Source organism: Oncorhynchus nerka, linkage group LG24 (assembly GCF_034236695.1).
Source record: "Oncorhynchus nerka isolate Pitt River linkage group LG24, Oner_Uvic_2.0, whole genome shotgun sequence".
Taxonomy (NCBI): domain Eukaryota; kingdom Metazoa; phylum Chordata; class Actinopteri; order Salmoniformes; family Salmonidae; genus Oncorhynchus; species Oncorhynchus nerka.
The window spans coordinates 67329736-67351458 of NC_088419.1; the positions used below are offsets into that span (position 1 = coordinate 67329736).

A 21723-nucleotide genomic window follows, 5' to 3' on the forward strand; every position below is an offset into this window, starting at 1 on the left:
GTGCGGACTGTAAGCTTCTTTAAGTTTATCATGGTCACTGGACCAGAGATGGGTCTCTTGGAGAAAAACTATGTCTGGACTTAAAGACTTAAGATGAGCATACCCTCAGCTACGACTGACCACATGGTTAATTCCTTTTAAGTTCCAGCTGATAAAGCAAGTGGGTATATGAATTAGGCATTGTCATAGCTATTAGAAATGAATGTTAGTACAATCACATGGCCAGCGTGCTGAAAGGTCAGTGTAATAAAATATAAAGAAAAGAAAAAACAGCTAAAAACAACAAAATACCTCTCCTAGACTAGAGCAAAATACTACCATGTTAAACCGAACCTCAGCTCTATCCAGGCCGAACATAATCAAGTTGACACAAAGGGAAAGGATTCAGGAGGGAACCACCTCAATTTGCATATTTGAAGGATAATAAAAAACGATATAAAAAAAGGAGGTACATGAGTTCACTAGTTGGTCCTTGGTCACGTTAGCATGGCTAGTGTAGTGTAAGGGGCATGGGCCTACAATGGCTTGTTAGTTGTATGTCGCCTGCCCTCCTGTGGATGTAGGTGTGCTACAATGTATTTTTTTGGCCCTGGTTGGGTCCATGAATGTCTTCTGGGAGTAGTGATCTTCAGCACTGCTGGGTAGAGAATGCCAAACTTGGTGTCCAGACAGCGATGTAGGAGCCCCCTCACCACGTTGAAGGCTGACCTCTTCTTCATGACTGCCGCCATGTAGTCCAGGTAAAGTAGAATCTTCTGGCCGTTGTGTGTGATGGGAGCCGCTCGTGATGCCTTAAGGAGAATATCCTTCTCCTGAAATTAGTGGAATTTGACTATGATGGGTCAGGGCGGCTCCCCATTCTTTGGTGCGGACTGTAAGCTTCTTATGAGCACGGTCAAGGGTGGGGACGTATTCGAGGCCTAGAATTTCCAGTAGCAGTTTAGCTATGAACAAGATAGGCCGCAATCCGCCTACGGTCTCGAGTCCCTCTCTCACGCCGAAAATGTGACCGTTCCCTCGAGGTCCTCATCCTTGGAAGTAAGTTTGTGACTCGTGGCTGTAATTCTGACATTTTATGATGAAAAGGCCAAAAATGTCAGGAAAAATTGCCCAATTACTGAGTTGGGTTTGATTCCTAATTAAATGTTACAAAATGAGCGTGGTAGGGGAGGTGTTGGTGAAGTATTAATAGTAAATTGTTCGCCCTGGACACAAGCACCAAGAAAACACATCTTCGCATGTTGCTGCTTACCAGCTCCCCCTCAGCGGTAGAACTTTTTGAGGATCTGGGGACCCATGGCAAATCTTTTCAGTCTCCTGAGGGAGAATAGGCATTGTCATGTCCTCTTCACAACTGTCTTGGTGTGTTTGACCATGATAGTTTGTTGGTGATGTGGACACCAAGGAACTTGGTATTTCAACCCGCTCCACTACAGCCCTGTCGATGTGAATGGGGGCGTGCTCGACCCTCCATTTCCTGTAGTCCACGATCAAATCCTTCATCTTGCTCACATTGAGGGAGAGGTTGTTGTCCTGGCACCACACTGCCAGGTCTCTGACCTCCTCCCTATACACTGTCTCATCGTTGTCGGTGATCAGGCCTACCACCGTTGTGTCGTTGGAAAAACGTAATGATGGTGTTGGAGTCGTGCTTGGCCATGCAGTCGTGAATGAACAGGGAGTACAGGAGGGGACTAAGCACACACCCCTGAGGGACCCCGTGTTGAGGATCAGTGTGGCAGCCCGCCAGGAAGTCCAGGATTCAGTTGCAGAGGGAGGTGTTTAGTCCCAGGGTCCTTAGCTTAGTGATGAGCTTTGAGGGCACTTTGGTGTTGAACACTGAGCTGTAGATAATGAACAGCATTCTCATATAGGCGTTCCTTTAGTCCAGGTGTGAAAGGGCAGTGTTGAGTGCAATTGAGATTGCGTCATCTATGGATCTGTTGGGGTGGTATGCAAATTGGAGTGGGTCTAGGGTTTCTGGTATAATGGTGTTGATGTGAGCCATGATCAGCCTTTCAAAGCACATCATGGCTACAGACGTGAGTGCTACGGGGTGGTAATCGTTTAGGCAGGTTACCTTGCCGTTCTTGGGCACAGGGATTATGGTGGTCTGCTTGAAACATGCAGGTTTTACAGACTCTGTCAGGGAGAGGTTGAAAATATCAGTGAAGACACTTGCCAGATGGTCCGCGCATGCTCTTAGTACACATCCTGGCAATCCATCTGGCCCTGTGACCTTATGAATGTTGGCCTTATGAGCGTGTTTACACAGCCATCTGGAACAGCTAGTGCTCTCATGCATGCTTCAGTGTTGCTTGCATCGAAGCGAGCATAGAATACATTTGGCTTGTTTGGTAGGCTCCTGTCACTGGGCAGCTCACGGCTGGTTTCCCTTTGTAGTCCATAATAGTTTGCAAGCCCTGCCACATCCGACGAGTGTCAGAGCCGGTGTAGTAGGATTCAATCTTAGCCCTGTATTGACGCTTTGCGTGTTTGATGTTTCATCTGAGGGCATAGTGGGATTTCTTATAAGCGTCCGGCTCCTTGAAAGCTGCAGCTCTAACCTTCAGCTCTGTGCAGATGTTGCATGTAATCCTTGGCTTCTGGTTGGGATGTGTACATACGGTCAATGTGGGGACGAAGTCATCGATGCACTTATTTATGAAGCCTGTGACTGATGTGGTATACTCTTCAATGCCATTGGATGAATCCCGGAACATATTCCAGTTTGTGCTAGCAAAACAGTCCCGTAGCTTAGCATCCGCATCATCCTACCACTTCTGTATTGAGCGAGTCACTTGTACTTCCTGCTTTAGTTTTGGCTTGTGAGCAGGAATCAGGAGAATATAATTATTGTCAGATTTGCCAAATGGAGGGCAAGGGAGAGCTTTGTACGCATCTCTGTGTGTAGATTAAGGTGGTCTAGAGTTTTTTTCCCGCTGGTAGAAATGAGGTAAAATGGATTTAAGTTTCCCTACATTAAAGTCCCAGCCGCTTCTGAATGAGCATTGTCTTATTTGCTAATGGCCTTATAGAGTTGGTTGAGTGATGTCTTATTGCCAGTATCGGTTTGTGGTGGTAAATGGACAGCTACGAAAATACTTGATTAGTAGATAGTGTGGTCTACAGCTTATCATGAGGTTCTCTATATTAGAGATTGCGTACCAGTTGTTATTGACAAATATACACAGACCACCACCCCTCATCTTACCAGAAGTAGCTGTTCTGTCTTGCCGATGCACAGAAAATCCAGATCCATGTCATCATTCAGCCACGACTCAGTGAAACATAAGATATTACAGTTTTGAATGTCCCGATGGTAGGATAGTCTTGATTGGAGCTCATCCAGTTCATTCTCCAGTGATTGCAAGTTGGCCAATAGGAAGGATGGTAGAGGCGGGTTATGCACTTGCAAACAAATTCTCACAAGGCACTCGGATCTGCGGTCTCTGTATCTCCGTCTCCTCTTCATGTGAATGACGGGGATGTGGGCCTGGTCCGGGAGCAGCATGTCGTGGAAATTCATGTATACTGAGAGAGACTTGGACAATTATTCAAAGAATCATCTTTATTTCATATCGATTAATTATAGCAATAATGAAACTGTCGACCCCACACTCTTGAGTGTGTTGCCGAGAGCTTAACCTTTACAGAGGAATCCTGGTTCTTATATAGCTCACACTAAGAATGCTTAGTCATGGCTGGTTCCACCCCTCCCATGCAGATTGGGGGGAATCACAAGCCGCTTTGGGTTCATTTGGTGGTTATCTGCACCTGGTGTTGTTTAAATCCAAATTACAGGATGATTAGGAACAATAAGAGGTTTTGTTCTACTCCTCCAGGCTCTCTCTATCTCGGTTACACCCACCACATCTTATCTATGGAATGCAAGTTGTAGGTAAATTATCAGCTCAAGCCCCAGAGGCCCAACTCAGTCCCACAGAAATAGATGATTCAATGAAATAGATTATTCATCATAGCTATTCAATGCATAAACAGTATTATAACATAATCTTGTAATTTATCTACCATAAGCAGTAAATCCTTCACTTCAGACTCATTAAAGAAAAGATCTTCATCCCGTTCGAGGTGAGTAATGGCTGTTCTGATATCCAGAAGCTCTTTTCGGTCGTAAGAGACGGTAGCAGAAACATTATGTGCAAAATAAGTTACAAAAAAAATAGAAAACCCCCCCACAAAATAGCACAATTGGTCAGTAGCCCATAAAACAGCAGCCATCCCCTCCGGCTTGATTATATTGATGGCTGTTGATAGCATGAATCTGTAACACTGTATTAGCAGGGGCTAATGTGCCCATTACATCTCGATTATGCTAGCTAACTCACTTATACAGCAATCAGACATACAAAAGTACATCACAGGAAGCCCCCAATATCTAACAGGTATCACACACACACATATATATATATATATATATATACAGTGGGGCAAAAAAGTATTTAGTCAGCCACCAATTGTGCATGTTCTCCCACTTAAAAAGATGAGAGAGGCCTGTAATTTTATGTAGCAAATAAATTCATAAAAAATCCTACAATGTGATTTTCTGGATTTTTTTTCTCATTTTGTCTGTCATAGTTGAAGTGTACCTATGATGAGAAATTACAGGATTCTCTCATCTTTTTAAGTGGGAGAACTGACTAAATACTTTTTTTGCCCCACTGTATATATTTTGACACACCAACATCAGTAAATGTACATAGTGAACTCGGCACTCGGATTGTAACACATTGTAAATATGAAACAATAATATAGTATTTCTGGCGGTTCTGGCGTTTCTGGCGGTTCTCATTATCTTCTCATCTCTGATTCTACTCTTTTCTCTGTATAAATGTACTCATAAATTAAGTGATTTTACTTCAATGCACCTAAACCACTTTCACATCAACTAAAGAGCCATATACCTTCCCTAACTGTATTTCATTATTAGGCTATATTCTCTCGCTAAACTCTCTACTGCAGATTATTATTGGATATTAAGGTCTTTAAAAGATCTTGAACTGAAGATACAATTGATTTTAATTTGATGGTGTGAATGCTTGTGTGTGTTGCTAACGAATACATCCATTTTATATATAGTGGCAAGAAAAAGTAGGTGAACCCTTTGGAAATACCTGGACTTCTGCATAAATGTAACATAAAATTTGATCTGATCTTCATCTAAGTCACAACAATAGACAAACACAGTCTGCTTAAACTAATAACACACACATTTTGGTATTTGTCTCGTCCATATTGAATACATCATTTAAACATTCACAGTGTAGGTTGGAAAAAGTATGTGAACCCCTAGGCTAATGACTTCTCCAAAAACTAATTGTAGTCAGGAGTCAACTAACCTGGAGTCGAGTCAATGAGACGAGATTGGAGATATTCATTTGAGCTGCCCTGCCCCATAAAAAACACTCACAAAATTTGAGTTTGCTAGTCACAAGAAGCATTGCCTGAAGTGAACCATGCCTCGAACAAAAGATGTCAGAAGCTGGAAAGGGTTGCAAAAGTATCTCTAAAAGTCAGTCCATAGTAAGACAAATTGTCTATAAATTGAGAAATTTCAGCACTATTGCTACTCTCCCTAAGAGTGGCCGTCCTGCAAGACTGCAAGTACACAGCGCAGAATGCTCAATGAGGTTAAGAAGAATCCTAGTGTCAGCTAAAGACCTACAGAAATCTCTGGAAGACGCTAACATCTCTGTTGACGAGTCTAAAATACGTAAAACACTAAACAAGAATGGTGTTCATGGGAGGACACCATGGAAGAAGCCACTGCTGTCCCCCAAAAATATTTCTGCACGTCTGATGTTTTCAAAAGAGCACCTGGATATTCCACAGCGCTACTGGCAAAATATTCTGTGGACGGATTAAACTAAAGTTGTGTTGTTTGGAAGGAACGAACACACAACACTATGTGTGGAGATAAAAAGGCACAGCACACCAACATCAAAACCTCATCCCAACTGTAAAGTATGGTGGAGGGAGCATCATGGTTTGGGACTGCTATGCCGTCTCAGGGCCTAGACAGCTTGCTATCATCGACTGAAAAATGTATTCCCAAGTTTATCAAGACATTTTGCAGTAGAAGGAGTCTGTCGGCAAATTGAAGCTCAACAGAAGTTCGGTGATGCAACAGGACAACTACCCAAAATACAAAAGTAAATCAACAACAGATTGGCTTGAACAGAAAAAAATACGCCTTCTGGAGTGGCCCAGTCAGTCCTGACCTCAACCCCATTGAGATGCTGTGGCATGACCTCAAGAGAGCGGTTCACTCCAGACATCCCAAGAATATTGTAAAACTGAAACAGTTTTGTAAAGAGCAATGGTCAAAAATTCCTCTTCACTGTTGTGCATGTCTGATCCGCAACTACAGAAAACGTTTGGTTGAGGTTATTGCTGCCAAAGGAGGGTCAACCTGTTATTAAATCCAAGGGTTCACATCATTTTTCCAACCTGCACTGTGAACGTTTACACGGTGTGTTCATTAAAAACATCCACATTATAATTGTTTGTGTGTTATTAGTTTAAGCAGACTGTGTTTGTCTATTGCTGTGACTTCATGCAGAAATCCAGCTAATTCTAAAGGGTTCACATATCTTTTTGTGTATAACAAACCACTGTTAAACAATATTGTAAATTATGTTTGAAAGCTAAATACATTGACCCATCTGTAATCTGTATCCTAATATCTATCTGTTATTCTTCTCAGAATACATGCCTGTTTGCTCACCGCAGGTTGGTTGTGTTTTTTGCTTCTTGCTGCTCTGATTAACTGTCGATTTGAGATGCAGGCTGATTTGTCGATAACGAAATGTAACTGATTCAAAGACCCCAAATAACAAATACCATTCTAACCTCACTAGCATCTCCAGTCTCCTTTTTTCTCATCACAATAATCCCCCATATTAAATGTATTAAACTTTAAGAATCCCCAATATTACATTGACACTATAGAGCACCTGTACTCTCTGCAAGGATCCAGGACTCTATGCTAAGGCTGACCCTGCATATTCCACTACTATCTCTTTGTGAAAATAATAAATACACTTCCAGATATGAACTCATGGTGCACTTTACATAACTCCCATGGTTTATTTCAGAAAAGCTCATTGCTTACAGTCCCTGTAAACTGGGGGAAATGTGACAGGTGAGTTGTATTGTATTGATCTTTTGTGTTATCCAAGACATAGATCTAGGATGGGCAACTCCAGTCCTCGGGGGCCGGATTGATGTCACACTTTTGCCCCAGCTAACACCTGACTCCAAAAATCAACTCATCATCATCTTCAGTTTAGAATGCAATTAGTGTTTGCTATGGTGAAAAAGTGTTACACCACTATGGACCCCGAGGTCTGTAGTTTCCCATCTCTGATAGATAGTGTACTATTGTACTGTAATGCAATATAACTGTTTATAATGATTGTTGGTTAGTGAGAATCAAAGATTACACAGGGTCTTCACACAACCTGCTCCTTGGGTTATTTTATATGGCTATCAGTCTAACCCATCAGTCTAAGAACTCACTGCAGTCGATCCTGACCGCATCCAGAGTCAGCTTCCCTCCGAAAGACACCAAAGGGTTCATGAACGGACTCAGGGGGTTCTGCGGACAGGAGAAGAATCCCATCACATCCAGACCTTCCTCTTCCTTCTCCTCTCTGCCCTCTAGGACGTGTGTTGAGATGTAGTCTACAGTCATATCTGTTCCCTGGGAATCCTGTGTCTGGCCTGAGGAGCCTGACTCCTGGGAGAAGCTCTTGAGGTAGGAGCTCTGGAAGTAGGCTGTTGTTGACGGGTCTTTCGCAGGGATCTGCTGGGGCATGAAGAGGAGGTGTAAGGAGGGGTGAATAGCACCCTCTGGAGTTCCGGAGATGTCAGTGCGCTGTGCTGGGTTCCATGAGCTCCAACTGCCCTCAGGCAGCTCCTGGACCTCCACAGTGTCTGGCTCCTCCTCTTCACTGACACTAGACTCACTGAGGTAGAGGTGTAGGGTCAACTCACCCTGGGGGAAGACAGGAAGGGGTCAGACGAATGTATCACTGTGGATCCAAATGAAGTATTCAGACTGTGTTTGTTTGTGCGTGCTTGCATGTGTGCACTCGGGCGTCTGCGTGAACGTACCTTCTCTTTGGCACACTCCTTTGCCCATTTGCTGTTGGCAGGATCAGGGACGATATCTGGCATGAGGCAGTGGACGAGTGTTGAGACTCTGAGGAGGAGAGAACATGGAAAATAACCACAGTGAGTCAGGAACGGAGCACACAGTTAATAACACGGTCAATCAATATTTCCATTTCCTTCGAGTATTGCTGTCTAATGACTCCCCATTAGGACTAGAGGCTGTTCCTGTTCCTAATGTATTACCGTCGTCTTATCGAGGAGACCTGGTACAGGCACAGCAGGACAAAGAACACCAGGAAGGAGGTGATCCCTACCAGGACCATGGTATAAAGCCAACTGTCTGAAAGCAAACCTACAGTGGTACACATAATAAGCACACAGTGTAAACATTATACAGTATAATAAACATAAGCATTCTGTATTTATTGTAACACTTCACATAACTGGAATGATAGTACTGAGAGTGTTTCAGCTAGATTATTCTGAGAAACAGATTATTTTCACTCTTTCTCTCGTTATACTCACTTTGAGGTTTGATGATGAAGGAGTGTCCGGCTCTGGGGCCCTGTCCTGAGGCAGTCGATGCGGTCATCCATAGACGGTAGTACTCAGGGGGAAGGTCCCTGATGGTGAAGGACCTCTCTGATGCTCTGCAGACTAGAACAAAACCACAGGTCACGAACACAGTATACACACACACATACAATGCACTTTGTGTTTGATAGTTCTTCTCCATACCGTAGTTTCCAACGTCTTTTCCCTCTGAGTTTTTCACATAGATGGTGTAGTTGATGACACAGCCCCACCTGTGTTCCTGAGGGACCTCTGACCAGGAAACGGTCACTTTGTCCCCCTCCACCACCGGCTGATGGACAGACGGACCCGCGGAAGGTACTACAGGACACAGTCACACCACAAATAGGAATAGAACTCGGGCACTGTTCCATTGATGTGAAACCTTCGGAAAAATGGTGATCTCCTGTTTCCTTACCTAATTCCAAGGTGTAGAAGTCTTCAAACTGGGCCCTGCCCACTGCCTGCTCATACAGAGCATAAACTGCTCCCTCATAGCACTCAAACGGCTTAATGTTATCTACACACAAGAGAGACAGTGGGTGGGGTGGAGATCGAGAGAGAGAGGGAATGAGATCAAGAGGAGGGATCAACTGGCTGTGTCATCACTCAGGGATCCAATAAGATCTAATGCAATGCTAAGCTGGCCATCCATCCGCTACACGTACCTCTAATGACAGTATGGGTTTCATTAGGACCCAGTCTCTTCCACCTGAGCTTCTCCACCTGTCTGCCAACAGGGAACCATTCCAGCAGGTAGCCACTTACTGCCCCATCCCCTGTCCCACTGGCTGCTCCTGCAGTTACAGGCCTCCGCCAGGAGATGGTGACGCTGTGGTTACTGTGATTTCTACACATCACATTCTGAGGGGGCTGGGCTGTGAAGGGAGAGGAGTGTATGACACTGTCAGTAGAGCAGTCACCCTTCCCTGTCAACTACGGTCAATTGGATGTTACATTTATGTCTATGTGATTTTTAAATGTTAATTGTCTTTTAACTTAAAGAAGCCAAGAAGTGGAACAAATTCTTGCATTTATAGTTTTCACTTTTCTGAAGAGTCTGAATCTTGAATAGGAAGATGGAGGAAAAGGGGGGAAAACGGGGAGGAAATGGAGATGCCTTACCTGCTCTGAGAGGAATGGTGACACGGGCAGGGGGTGAGGAACCTCTGGAGTTTAGGGCGTAGACAGTGACATTACAGCGAGAGCAGGACAGGCCTGAAATATGATTAATGGAGGTGTTGCTCTCAGATTTCCCTGCCACGGTGTCGTGAACTATCACCTTGTAACCCCTGATCTTCCCTCTGGCCTCTGTGTGACTCAGCCTCTGCAATCAGATTCAGAACCACATATAAAACACAGGCAAATCAAATCTGATTTGATTCGATTTGATTTGATAAAACACAGGCCCACTCCATGGGCAACAATCACAAATGATGCAGTGATAGGATTGGCTATCAGTGTTTTCATCGCACTTCTGTTTCCCAGCATAGAATCCTAAAGCAAGGGAGAATCTCAATTGCATACGCCTCGTGTCTCCTTTCTCCTTCTCAAAATCCATTGGAGGAGAAGGTCAAAGGAGAGAGACCTCTGGCTTTCTCATTCAATGGGTTTCAAGAACGAGGCAACGAGAGAGGAGTATGCAATTGAGATTCTACCCTAGAGTCTGACTGTTTCTATATCAACATACCCCTACCCTTGTGTTAGCTTAACATTTAATTCAACTTTATTGTATTGCCCAGGAGCAGCTAAGAAGGCATGCTATCCCTGCAGCATCTCTGCTGGGAGATGAGAGGTGTGTAAGGGATCTATCATTTCTTTTAAACTGCTCGTCTTTTCTGTTTCTTGTAAACTGAAACTGTCACGTGTCTGGCCCAGGTTTCAGTCTCACACATCATTGGGGAGGGAGCCTCTCACACCTATGGGGTGAGGTTAGGGGGGGGGGGGAGAATGTCACCTCTCAGAAGTGGTCTGAGTTTGCCCTTTACCTAATGCGGCTAAGAAAACTTTACACACCCACATGACAAAAGGCTACAGTTTAGGACAGAAACAGGAAGAAAGTAACATTTTTTGTCCGAATTACTCAGGTAGAACTAGAGACACCATATTTTATGACAAGCAACATATACACTGAGTGTACAAAACATTAAGAACACCTTCCTAATATTGAGTTGCATCCCCCCGCCTTTTGCCCTCAGAAACAGCCTCAATTCGTCAGGGTATGGACTCTACAAGGTGTCGAAAGCGTTCCACAGGGATGCTGGCCCATGTTGACTCCAATGCTTCCCAAAATTGTGTCAAGTTGGCTGGATGTCCTTTTGGCGATGGACTATTCTTGATACACATGGGAAACTGTTGAGCGTGAAAAACCCAGCAGGGTTGCAGTTCTTAACACAAACCGGTGCACCTGACACTACTTCGTTGAAAAGCACTTAAATCTTTTGTCTTCTTGCCCATTCAACATTCTGAATAGCACACATACACAATCCATGTCTCAATTGTCTCAAGCCTTAAAAATCCTTAATGAACTTGTCTCCTCCCCTTCATCTACACTGATTGAAGTGGATCTAACAGGTGGCATCAATAAGGGATCATAACTTTCACCTGGATTCACCTGGTCAGTCTATGTCATGGAAAGAGCGAATGTTCATAATGTTTTGTACACTCAGTGTATATGTACAACAACAAAAAACACAACAGTAAATACTAGTGATGGGAAACCAAGGCTTTCTGAAGCATTTGGGGCTTTCACCAATTCATTACTTAGAACTTTTAACACAACGCACATTAGTGACATTTGTTGATTAGCAATATAAAGCAGCGAGGGTGTCTATATGGAAGTTTTTCCCACAATATTCATAAAATCTCATTGACACAGATTTTCATTGCGGGTGTTAATAGCCTACTAGCTATAATTTACCATTACAAGTTGCTGTCAAAAACTGAAATGATCGCATTATTTAGGATGCTTAAGACATACGCTTATACGATACTAAATCAAACAAATTGTTTGAACAATAATGTGTAGAGTGTGATGTCATATAAAAACAATTCTCTAAATAATAATCCTTCACCAGGACTCGACCCCATTCATTGTTTTATGGTCCCCGACTCTACCTGCTTATTTACCATTCAGGTGACACAGCATCACAAAATCCTGTACATTATAAGTATGGTTTCCAGTAGAGGTTGGGGTTTGAAAGCAACTTGGAATCGAAGAAAGCACCGTCACGTAATCTGTGGGATCTCTCATTTTGCAAACCACGGTTTGAAAAACCATGTGATCAAACAAAGCTTCGGGCGTCATTGATCAAGCGATAATGATACTTTGAAATGAGCATCGGTACATTGTATTGGATCAGTGGTGCTTTGAAAACTGCATTGGAGCATTGGAGTACCGGTATCAATGTCCCATCCTAAATACTACAGAACAGTCATGTCCACAAAAACACCATCATGAATACTACAGTATACTAAAGTCTTTTTTTCCCATGTGGGAGAGAGAGAGAGAGTCTGACAATATTAAGACATCTCTTTGAATGCTCACCTTCCAGTATAAAGTGATGGAGTTGGGAGAGGTGGAGGTTGTGTACCACACATCCAGAGCCTTGGCAGGTGCTGTAAAAGAGCACAGGATACAAACCGTTTATTCATTGCAACAGTTAGCTGTGGCTGACTCCGTGTTCTCCCAAAAAGGATGTATACTCCCAAAACGTTTTCTGTGTATTTGTGTGATGTCTGGGGGTTTGGCATCAATAAAGTCCTATTCTATTCATTAAGTACATAGCTTGTATGTACAAGGTCATTGTGATAGCCATCAGCCATCAGCCTTCAGCCTATTTTGTGTTTTGATAACCATCTGACAACCTTCATTATGTTTTTCTAAGAACAAGGATGTATCTCAGACATGACTAATATTTCCTGGAAACAATTTTTTTTTTTAAGTTTTTGCGTCAAATAATACCCTGCCACCCAAAGTGACATACAGCTCCAGACGGATGTGATCTGCATCCTGTAAGTCAACAGACAGGACAAACACAGCATCATCAAGTAGAATTCAGATGTACCACTAAAAGGTTTCTCTGGCATGAGGTGTTTATCTGGGTTAAGGCAAATTCTTGCTATTCCAAAAGAGGTGATGGCATCTCCCAGAAATTATGGCAAAAACGAGGTGTCCACCTCCAAAAAGCAAACAATGTCTCATGTATTTCACCGGAATAATGTCATCAAGATTAGTGGGTAGCTGCTCATCCTCATAATTACAAAATGGGGAGTTCAAAGTTTTATGTTTCACCGTCCTATATGATACATGTTGACCTGTCATGCCTAACCTTGTTAAGTTTCAAAATGTGTGTCGTTGTTCAATGTTTTTCCATATCGTTCCATATCTTACTTTTTCTTCAATGAAAAATAAACTCCTCCCTTGATGATCAGGAAGTGAGAGAGGGGTAATTTTGGTTGCGGCGCGCACACACACACACACACACACACACACACACACACACACACACACACACACACACACACACACACACACAACACAAATACGCACAGCAGTGGGCCATGTGGCTTACAGAGCAGATGAGTGATGACAGAGAAGGGAGGTGAGGTTATAGTGAGGCTACCACACTGTGACTATCTCTCCTACAGGGTGATGGTGTGGTTGATAGTGCTCAGAGGTGCAGAGACACTCTCAAAGACACTCTCAAAGACTGTCTCAATACTCCCGAGGGACATCATTTTCTCATCTTCTACTTCTACATAAGTACTGGTTGTTAAAACAACACATGAAATGAAGAACAGTGTTGTTTCACTGTAAATTAATGAAGTAATTTCACTGAATGAAGGAAGTGTTACAATATTTTGGCAGATGATAAATTATCCAGTACAGGTCAATTCTAAATGTGTGATACCAATCATTATACGATATGATCCTGCTTAGTATTGGCCATGAGGAGACTTTGTTGTTTCTCTCAGTATGATGATATGAGGTGTTTCCAGAAACACCTGAAATCTGCTGGCCTGGGATAAGATTAAACCTGAGATAGACTTTTCACAATGCTCTATGTGAGTGTAGGTGTATGTGTAGGTATGGAGAGGGACAAGCTTATCTGACAACATCTCTGTGATACAACTCAGTGTAATACAAATCATACTCTGTGGCACACAACTGCACAATAACTTAGTCACAACCAACCAGTACAGTATGCCAAAGGGCATCATTAATAAAGTGACACATGTCAACTGAATCTGTTACTGATAGAGATGTATGATAAAACACCAGTTACCAGGTGTATGTAACTGTACATCTCTGGTTCTGCTATAGATGGGTTAGCTGAGAATGTCACGAAAACGATCCGCACACTTCAGTGGGACAGAAGGATGTGTGTTGTTGTGATTCTGGATGACCGTATAGCTAGCAACAATGACAAGAAACTGCCATGTGGGGAATCTTAAGTGGCTCGTTTGTTAGTTTTATCTTGGTCTGGATACCATGGATACCATGGATACCATGTCTTGTCACGTTTATGCTAATATTGCTCAAATTCTCTATGTATCTAGCCAGCAAATGTAACGATGTACACTGAACAAAAATATACACACAGCATGTAAAGTGTTGGTCTCATGTTTCATGAGCTGCAATAAAAGATCCCAGAAATGTTCCATATGCACAAAAAAGCTTACTGCAAAAAAATAAATGGCACACATTTGTTTATATCCCTGTTAGTGAGCATTTCTCCTTTGCCAAGATAATCCATCCACTTTACAGGTGTGGCATACCAAGAAGCTGATTAAACAACATGAGCATTACACAGGTTCACCTTGTGCTGGGGACAATAAAAGGCCACTCCAAAGTGTTTAGATTTGTCACACAGCACAATGCCACAGATGTCTCAAGTTTGGACTTTCTGCAGGAATGTCCACCAGAGCTGTTGCCAGATAATTGAATGTTAATTTCACCACCATAAGCCACCTCCAAAATCGTTTTAGAGATTTTGGCAGTAAGTCCAACCGGCCTCACAACCGCAGACCACGTGTAACCATGCCAGGACGTCCACATCCAGCTTCTTCCCCTGCGGGATTGTCTGAGACCAGCCACTTGGACAGCTGATGAAACTGAGAAGTATTTATTTCTGGAATAAGGCCCTTTTGTGGGGGAAAACTCATGCTGATTGGCTGGGCCTGGCTCCAAAGTAGGTGGGCCTATGCCCTCCCAGGCCCACCCATTGCTGTGCCCCTGCCCAGTCATGAAATCCATAGATTAGGTCCTAATAAATGTATTTCAATTGACTGATTTCCTTATATGAACTGTAGCTCAGTAAAATTGTTGAAATTGTTGCATGTTGCATTTATATTTTTGTTCAGTGTATTTTGTTAGACAACAAGTGCATATTGTGAAACTTTATTCATGCTTTCAATAAACATTGGAGACGAAGTATAGTTAACATGTTGTCAACAATCTAAACCAACCCTGTCTGTTTTGCCCAATAGTTGCGCACATTCAGCTTTGTTGCTAAACAACCAACCTGTCTATAAAGGCCATCTGCAGGACCAACAAATCACCCACACAGTGCAGTATTAGTGTTCTTACCCTCCTCCTGTGTCCAGTTAGAGACAGGTTGGCTCCAGTCACTCCAGATGCCTCTCCTATGGCTCAGTCTGACCCTGGCCTGGAACTCATACTTCGTGTAGGGCTGCAGAGATACAATGGACTGGTTCCACACTGAACCTGCCTGTGAGGCACAGCAGTCAGAACACAGTATTACTTTTATAAGACATGTATCACACATTTATTAAATCATTATTACACATTCATTACACAATCATAATACTTGCATGTGGGGGGCTGCCAAGGCAGACAAGGCATGAGAGGATTACTAAAAAGTGAAGACATGTAGATGCTTGACTGGCTTTGGCAGTCTAGCATCTCGGAACAGCAGGAGGCAGGGATCTGCAAACCCCAGTCAAATCTGCCACGGCTTCTGACTCAGCCGAGAGGTCTTGTGATTTAAGCACAAATCTTACATGTGAGATTGGATTGTATGTGTATAATGGTCAATACCCAGTCAGTTCCCTATATGGCAGGTGATGTTTACAGTGCGTGGGTGACTGTGTGACAGTGGTTCTTACGGTGTGTGGGTGTAATATCCATGGTCCTGGTCCCTGGGCGGTTCTCTGCTGGACCTCCAGGAGCTGAGCTCCCTGAGCCCCCTCCACCCTGACATTACAGCCCAGCGACCAGCACTCTACCTGGGACACAGCAGGGGGCAAGGGCTGCACTATAGAGAGAGAGAAAGAAAGAGACAGAGAGAGAGAGAGAGAGAGAGAGAGAGAGCAGTCAATATGGACAGGGATACACATAGGACAGTTAGTTCGGACTGAGAGAGTACAGTAGTGGATGCTTGTGGTTAGAGAGCACCAGTGATATATCACCAGTGATATTACTCACCCAAACCTGACAAACATCTAGTACTCATCTAGAATGCATCATAACTGCTACACTGGTCATTTCTAAAACAAACGTTAGGTGGATAACATAGCCTGGTAGTCAAATGACCAAAGCGCCCTCTAGTGGCCTCGTGGTGGAATGTTATTCATATTTTTCATAATTAATAAACTTTCTTCTTTTTTTAAAGACAAAACTTCAGTGTTTGTATGTCGAACGGTTCTGTTATGTTTCAGTCTTCTTTATATTAAGTGTAATGGGATGCAAAAAAAATCAAAAATAAAGCAATGATATTTAAATGCATAGATACAGTTGAAGTCGGAAGTTTACATACACTTAGGTTGGAGTCATTAAAACTAGTTTTTCAAGCATTCCACAAATTTCTTGTTAACAAACTATAGTTTTAGCAAGTCGGTTAGGACATCTACTTTGTGCATGACACAAGTAATTTTTCCAACAATTGTTTACAGACAGATTATTTCACTTAAAATTCACTGTATCACAATTCCAGTGGGTCAGAAGTTGTCATGGCTTTAGAAGCTTCTGATAGGCTAATTGACATAATTTGAGTCAATTGGAGGGGTACCTGTAGATGTATTTCAAGGCCTACCTTCAAACTCAGTGCCTCTTTGCTTGTCATCATGGGAAAATCAAAAGAAATCAGCCAAAAATTGTAGACCTCCATAGGTCTGGTTCATCCTTGGGAGCAATTTCCAAACGCTTGAAGGTACCACGTTCATCTGTACAAACAATAGTATGCAAGTATAAACACCATGGGACCACACAGCCGTCATACCGCTCAGGAAGGAGATGCGTTCTTTCTCATAGAGATGAACGTACTATGGTGCGAAAAGTGCAAATCAATCCCAGAACAACAGCAAAGGACCTTGTGAAGATACTGGAGGAAACAGGTACAAAAGTATCTATATCCACAGTAAAACTAGTCCTATATCGACATAACCTGAAAGGCCACTCAGCAAGGAAGAAGACACTACTACAAAACCGCCATAAAATAGCCATACTACGGTTTGCAACTGCACATGGGGACAAAGATCATATTTTTTGGAGAAATGTCCTCTGGTCTGATGAAACAAAAATAGAACTGTTTGGCCATGATGATCATCGTTATGTTTGGAGGAAAAAGGGGAGGCTTGCAAGCTGAAGAACACCATCCCAACCGTGAAGCACGGGGGTGGCAGCATCATGTTGTGGGAATGCTTTGCTGCAGGAGGGACTGGTGCACTTCACAAAATAGATGGCATCACGAGGAGAGAAAATCATGTGGATATATTGAAGCAACATCTCAAGACATCAGTCAGGAAGTTAAAACTTGGTTGCAAATGGGTCTTCCAAATGGACATTGACCCCAAGCATACTTCCAAAGTTGTGGCAAAATGGCTTATGGAAAACAAAGTAAAGGTATTAGAGTGGCCATCACAAAGCCCTGACCTCAATCCCATAGAAGATTTGTGGGCAGAACTGAAAAAGTGTGTGCGAGCAAAGAGGCCTACAAACCTGACTCAATTACACCAGCTCTGTCAGGAGGAATGGACCAAAATTCACCCAACTTATTTTGGTAAGCTTGTGGAAGGCTGCCCGAAATGTTTGACCCAAGTTAAACAATTTAAAGGCAATGCTACCAAATGCTATTTGAGTGTATAAAAACTTCTGACCCACTGGGAATGTGATGAAAGAAACAAAAGCTGAAATAAATAATTCTCTCTACTATTATTCTGACATTTCACATTCTTAAAATAAAGTGGTGATCCTAACTGACCTAAGACAGGGAATTTTTTACAAGGATTAAATGTCAGGAATTGTGAAAAACTGAGTTTAAATGTATTTGGCTAAGGTGTATGTAAACTTCCGACTTCAACTGTAGGTGCACATTTCCTCATATAGGTGCAGAATTATCAAAATGGCATAATCAGTGTTATATTCTTTTTAGTTTTTTGCAGCTGCCATACCAATGTGGTCGAGTGTGAAGTTGAGGGTGGTGGACACAGCAGAGCCCAGCTTGTTGGAGGAGCTGGCCCATACGGAGTATTCAGTCTGGACAGAACCAGACACAGGGAAATTAGCTGAGACTAGACCAGGATCAGACCTGGAACCAGAACCAGGGTAGGATACAGATCCTGCTGTGCTGTTACCAAACACAGCTCTCACCCTGAAACACATGAAACACATACAAGTCATCCACAACTTACTATACAGTACACCTCATCCATACCAACTGGCTTTTCTATCTCATGCATTTTCCTTTTCCTCTTTTCTCTTTTTCTTTAATTCTCCGTATTTGAGTCTGTATGGTGAAAAAACTATACTGAGCAAAACATAACAGTGACAAGTCTGTTTTTACTTAAACGTGTCGTTGTCTTGCCATAGAAACCATATTGGGTTGTTGGTAGCAGAAGTCTGCTTGACCACCAAGGCTGCTCTGCTCCAACATGTGAGAGAGACCACCAACCCTGTGATTCCTCAGCTCCTTATTAAAGCTATGATATGGCACATGGCATAGTACTGTCTGTCCCTTTCTCTTTCTCTTCCAAACTCACCAGAGCTCTGAAGTGGTTGTCAGGTGAGTTTCCCTTCCTCTCCTCCATGTACACATCACCTCTCCAAATGGACCTTTCTGGACACAGGTTACATTTTCTGGCAGGTCAGGTGTGTCTGCAAGGTAACCATGACAATACATCAACAACACAAATGGACGTGGTCTGGTACAAAGTGTTTTTCTCATTGTGCTTTGGACCAGTAACCAGCATGTGATGGTATTGTTCCTTTAAAGACCACTGACATGAGTTAAATGTGTATCATTTAAACTTGCACCTCTGACACAACTGTTAGAAGTGCTGACACTGACATGGGTTGAACTAGTTAGTAGTCAGACTAGATGGTCCAAGAGGTATAGAGCAGACTTTATAATGCAACTCCTCCACCACATGTTGTACTTAAAGACTACTTGATGAAAAGATGTCACACTGCATATCTGACTGGCTAATTCAGGGAGCGGTGTTCTCCTTCATGAGTGTCAAAAGGCACAAGTTGTTTTTCTCCATCTGTCCCATTCAGTTTGGTTTCACACCCCCAGCCCTATAGTTATTCTGGTCACTGTTGACACCTTGTTTTGTATTGCAGAGTGCTCTGGTATTGCGGAGTGCTATATTGCAGAGTATATACTGTTCCATACTTACATCCAGTATCAATATCGAGTCCACAAGGCTCAGGTTCTCCTTCACACAGGCAGGTGTACGTTGTGTTTTTACTTATGTTTGTCACATTGAGGAATATAGTTGTAGAGTTGTAGGGCTGTATTTCGAGCATTTTCTTCTTGTCGATGTGCATTGATTTGGAAGCTCTGCAGCTGGCCTGATAGGTACAGAACACCTGGAAGCTGGAGCCCAGAAGGACCAGGTCCCCAATGCTGGATGATGCAGTACATGGCTTATCAGCTGGAGGCACAACAAAACGACAAAGAAAACTCTTGCTATCTCACTGGGGAATGACAGAGGAGTAAACTGGAAGTTAAAAATACTTGCTTTAGCAGCATTGTCATAGAAGCGGAACAGAAAACACAACAGAACAAGGGTCTCCAGCACTGGTTCTGGTAAGCTACAGGGTGTGCAGGCTTTTGTTCTAGCCCTGCAATAACACACCATATATATTATATATTTGTAGAATCAGGTGTGTTTGTGCTGGGCTGGAACAAAAGCCTGCGCTCAATACAGTCTGTCCTGAGGTTTGGTGACTATTGGCACACAGAGAAATGAGACAGCAAGAGGAAATCAACTCATACTATTAAAGACATATTCAGAGGGTGTTTATTAAAAGATCGAGCATAATCCTACAGCATATGAGAACAGTTCAAGGCAAATGCAGACTTGCAGAGTACACAGTCTGTGGATAGGGAGAATGTCTTGGACATTTTATGAATCTATCTTGGACAAATGCTTTGAAGTATCACTAAGGAAGAATATCAAGTGTTCTTGACATAATTCTTATTACGTAGGTAGCCTACATGATTGGTGAATAGACCACTTACCTCTACTAGACCCTATGGCACACAGCAAAGTGATGCCAATGAGGATAGACCACCAACCATGGGGTGAATAGGCCATTGGACCTCTGGGTTGTTCACTACCAGTGGTGAGCTGCATTCCATTTGTGTCTCATAGCTGAAGGTCCATGGGGTCTTTCAGTATCACTACAGAAATAAACATGTATAATATACAAGTCATTTAATGTATCCCCATGAGAATTTCACTCTATTTCTTATTTATTAAATACACCATCTTTTTGACAACAATATTTGTTTATTTTTTGAAGAAAAGAAAAAGGAAATGACTACACATCTTCCCATGTCGAACATTCCTCAATGTTCACTATGACACCATAACAGATTATTGATTGAGATTATTCTGATAACTGAAATGGTTAATCCTGTACTACAATAATCAACTGCAGCAATTGAGTCAAATAGACCATGTGAATGTAGGCTGTATATTAACAGAAAGCACCACTCACCCAGCTCCGACATCATACAGTTGATAATTCCCTACCAAAATTCGTTAATTATACACAACGGGCTCCCTATGTTTTTACTTACACTCATTTGATATTTTTCCTCTACATTTCTGAATATCTTCTTAGTCCATTGCAGTGTGTGTCAGTGGTTTGGCTGAAAGCGTGCAAGTCTGTTTTGGTTGAGATGTGTGTCAGTTGACATTTGACAAGACCAACCCTCATCTCAGTTCCTCTGCTATGTCCTCTGCGGGTTCAACAGAGCACGACAAGTAGCCTACACATCTGAGCCAAATCCTAAAATGGCTGTGTGCACACAGGCAACCCAATTCTGATAATTTTTTCACACCATTTTTTTTTTTAACCAATCACATCACATATTTCCACATCAGTTATTTTTCAGAGCTGATGTGATTGGTCAAAAGACCATTTTGGGGAAAAAAGATCAGAATTGGTCTGCCTCTCTAAATGCAACCATAGTGACATACCAGGTGAGTGATATTTACCAGTTGTAGGGGATCCCCCTCTCACACTGAATTTGGAGATGAACACTTTTTACAGATGTTCTCCACTCACAAGACTGGATGTCTAATATCTTCTCTAATCCTCTCCTGTTCTTCATCTGCACTTATTTTAAAACACAGGACAAATGAAAGCAATATTGCGGCGGCCTCCTGGGAAATTTGATTTCATTAGTCCAGACATTTTTGATAAGAGCAAATGAAGGAAAGGAGCTGAAGATACAAGGAGACAAGGGGGTGAGAGGAGGCATCGTAAACTATTGAGATGCACCCTCAGTTTTATAAGCTCTCAGGGAGGAAGTGAGAAGTCTGTTTCAGGAAGTCACTATAACTGCATGGTACAGCAGGTGGCTCTATGAGGAGAACACAGCCCTGGCAAAGATCTAGGGTCAGTTTACCCTGCATTACTATACCATTACTATTATACCATGTTACACAGCACCGTGCAAATACTGTATCCCTCACTTCTAAGATGCAGAATATAACTATGTTGTAAACTTAACATGTCCTCAACATCTGTCT

General features: G+C 42.6%; 1 protein-coding gene across 1 annotated transcript; it reads right to left on the reverse strand.

Annotated features, from left to right (window-relative positions):
• Window positions 1–3553: 3553 nt before the first annotated feature.
• On the reverse strand, window positions 3554–21683 carry il12rb2 (interleukin 12 receptor, beta 2a). The gene is made up of 16 exons (XM_029632835.2): window positions 20766–21683; window positions 20202–20363; window positions 19354–19611; window positions 18715–18829; window positions 18127–18326; window positions 15844–15992; window positions 15305–15446; window positions 12260–12330; window positions 9838–10039; window positions 9381–9590; window positions 9131–9232; window positions 8878–9033; window positions 8665–8796; window positions 8383–8491; window positions 8140–8227; window positions 3554–8020 (listed from the first exon to the last, which is right to left on the reverse strand). Exons 2-16 carry the CDS (start codon window positions 20314–20316, stop codon window positions 7526–7528), a joined length of 2544 nt encoding a protein of 847 aa, XP_029488695.1. The 5' UTR covers window positions 20317–20363; window positions 20766–21683; the 3' UTR covers window positions 3554–7525.
• Between the last annotated feature and the right edge of the window lie 40 nt (window positions 21684–21723).

Excerpts from the sequence above, each read along its gene's own strand:
- il12rb2 (XM_029632835.2), bottom strand. The coding sequence starts at position 20,316 with ATGCAGCTCACCACTGGTAGTGAACAACCCAGAGGTCCAATGGCCTAT. Across the intron at positions 18,327-18,714 it reads ACAACCACTTCAGAGCTCTG|GGTGAGAGCTGTGTTTGGTA; the intron begins GTGAGTTTGGAA and ends CATGTGTTTCAG. Across the intron at positions 15,447-15,843 it reads GGATATTACACCCACACACC|GCAGGTTCAGTGTGGAACCA; the intron begins GTAAGAACCACT and ends TGTGCCTCACAG.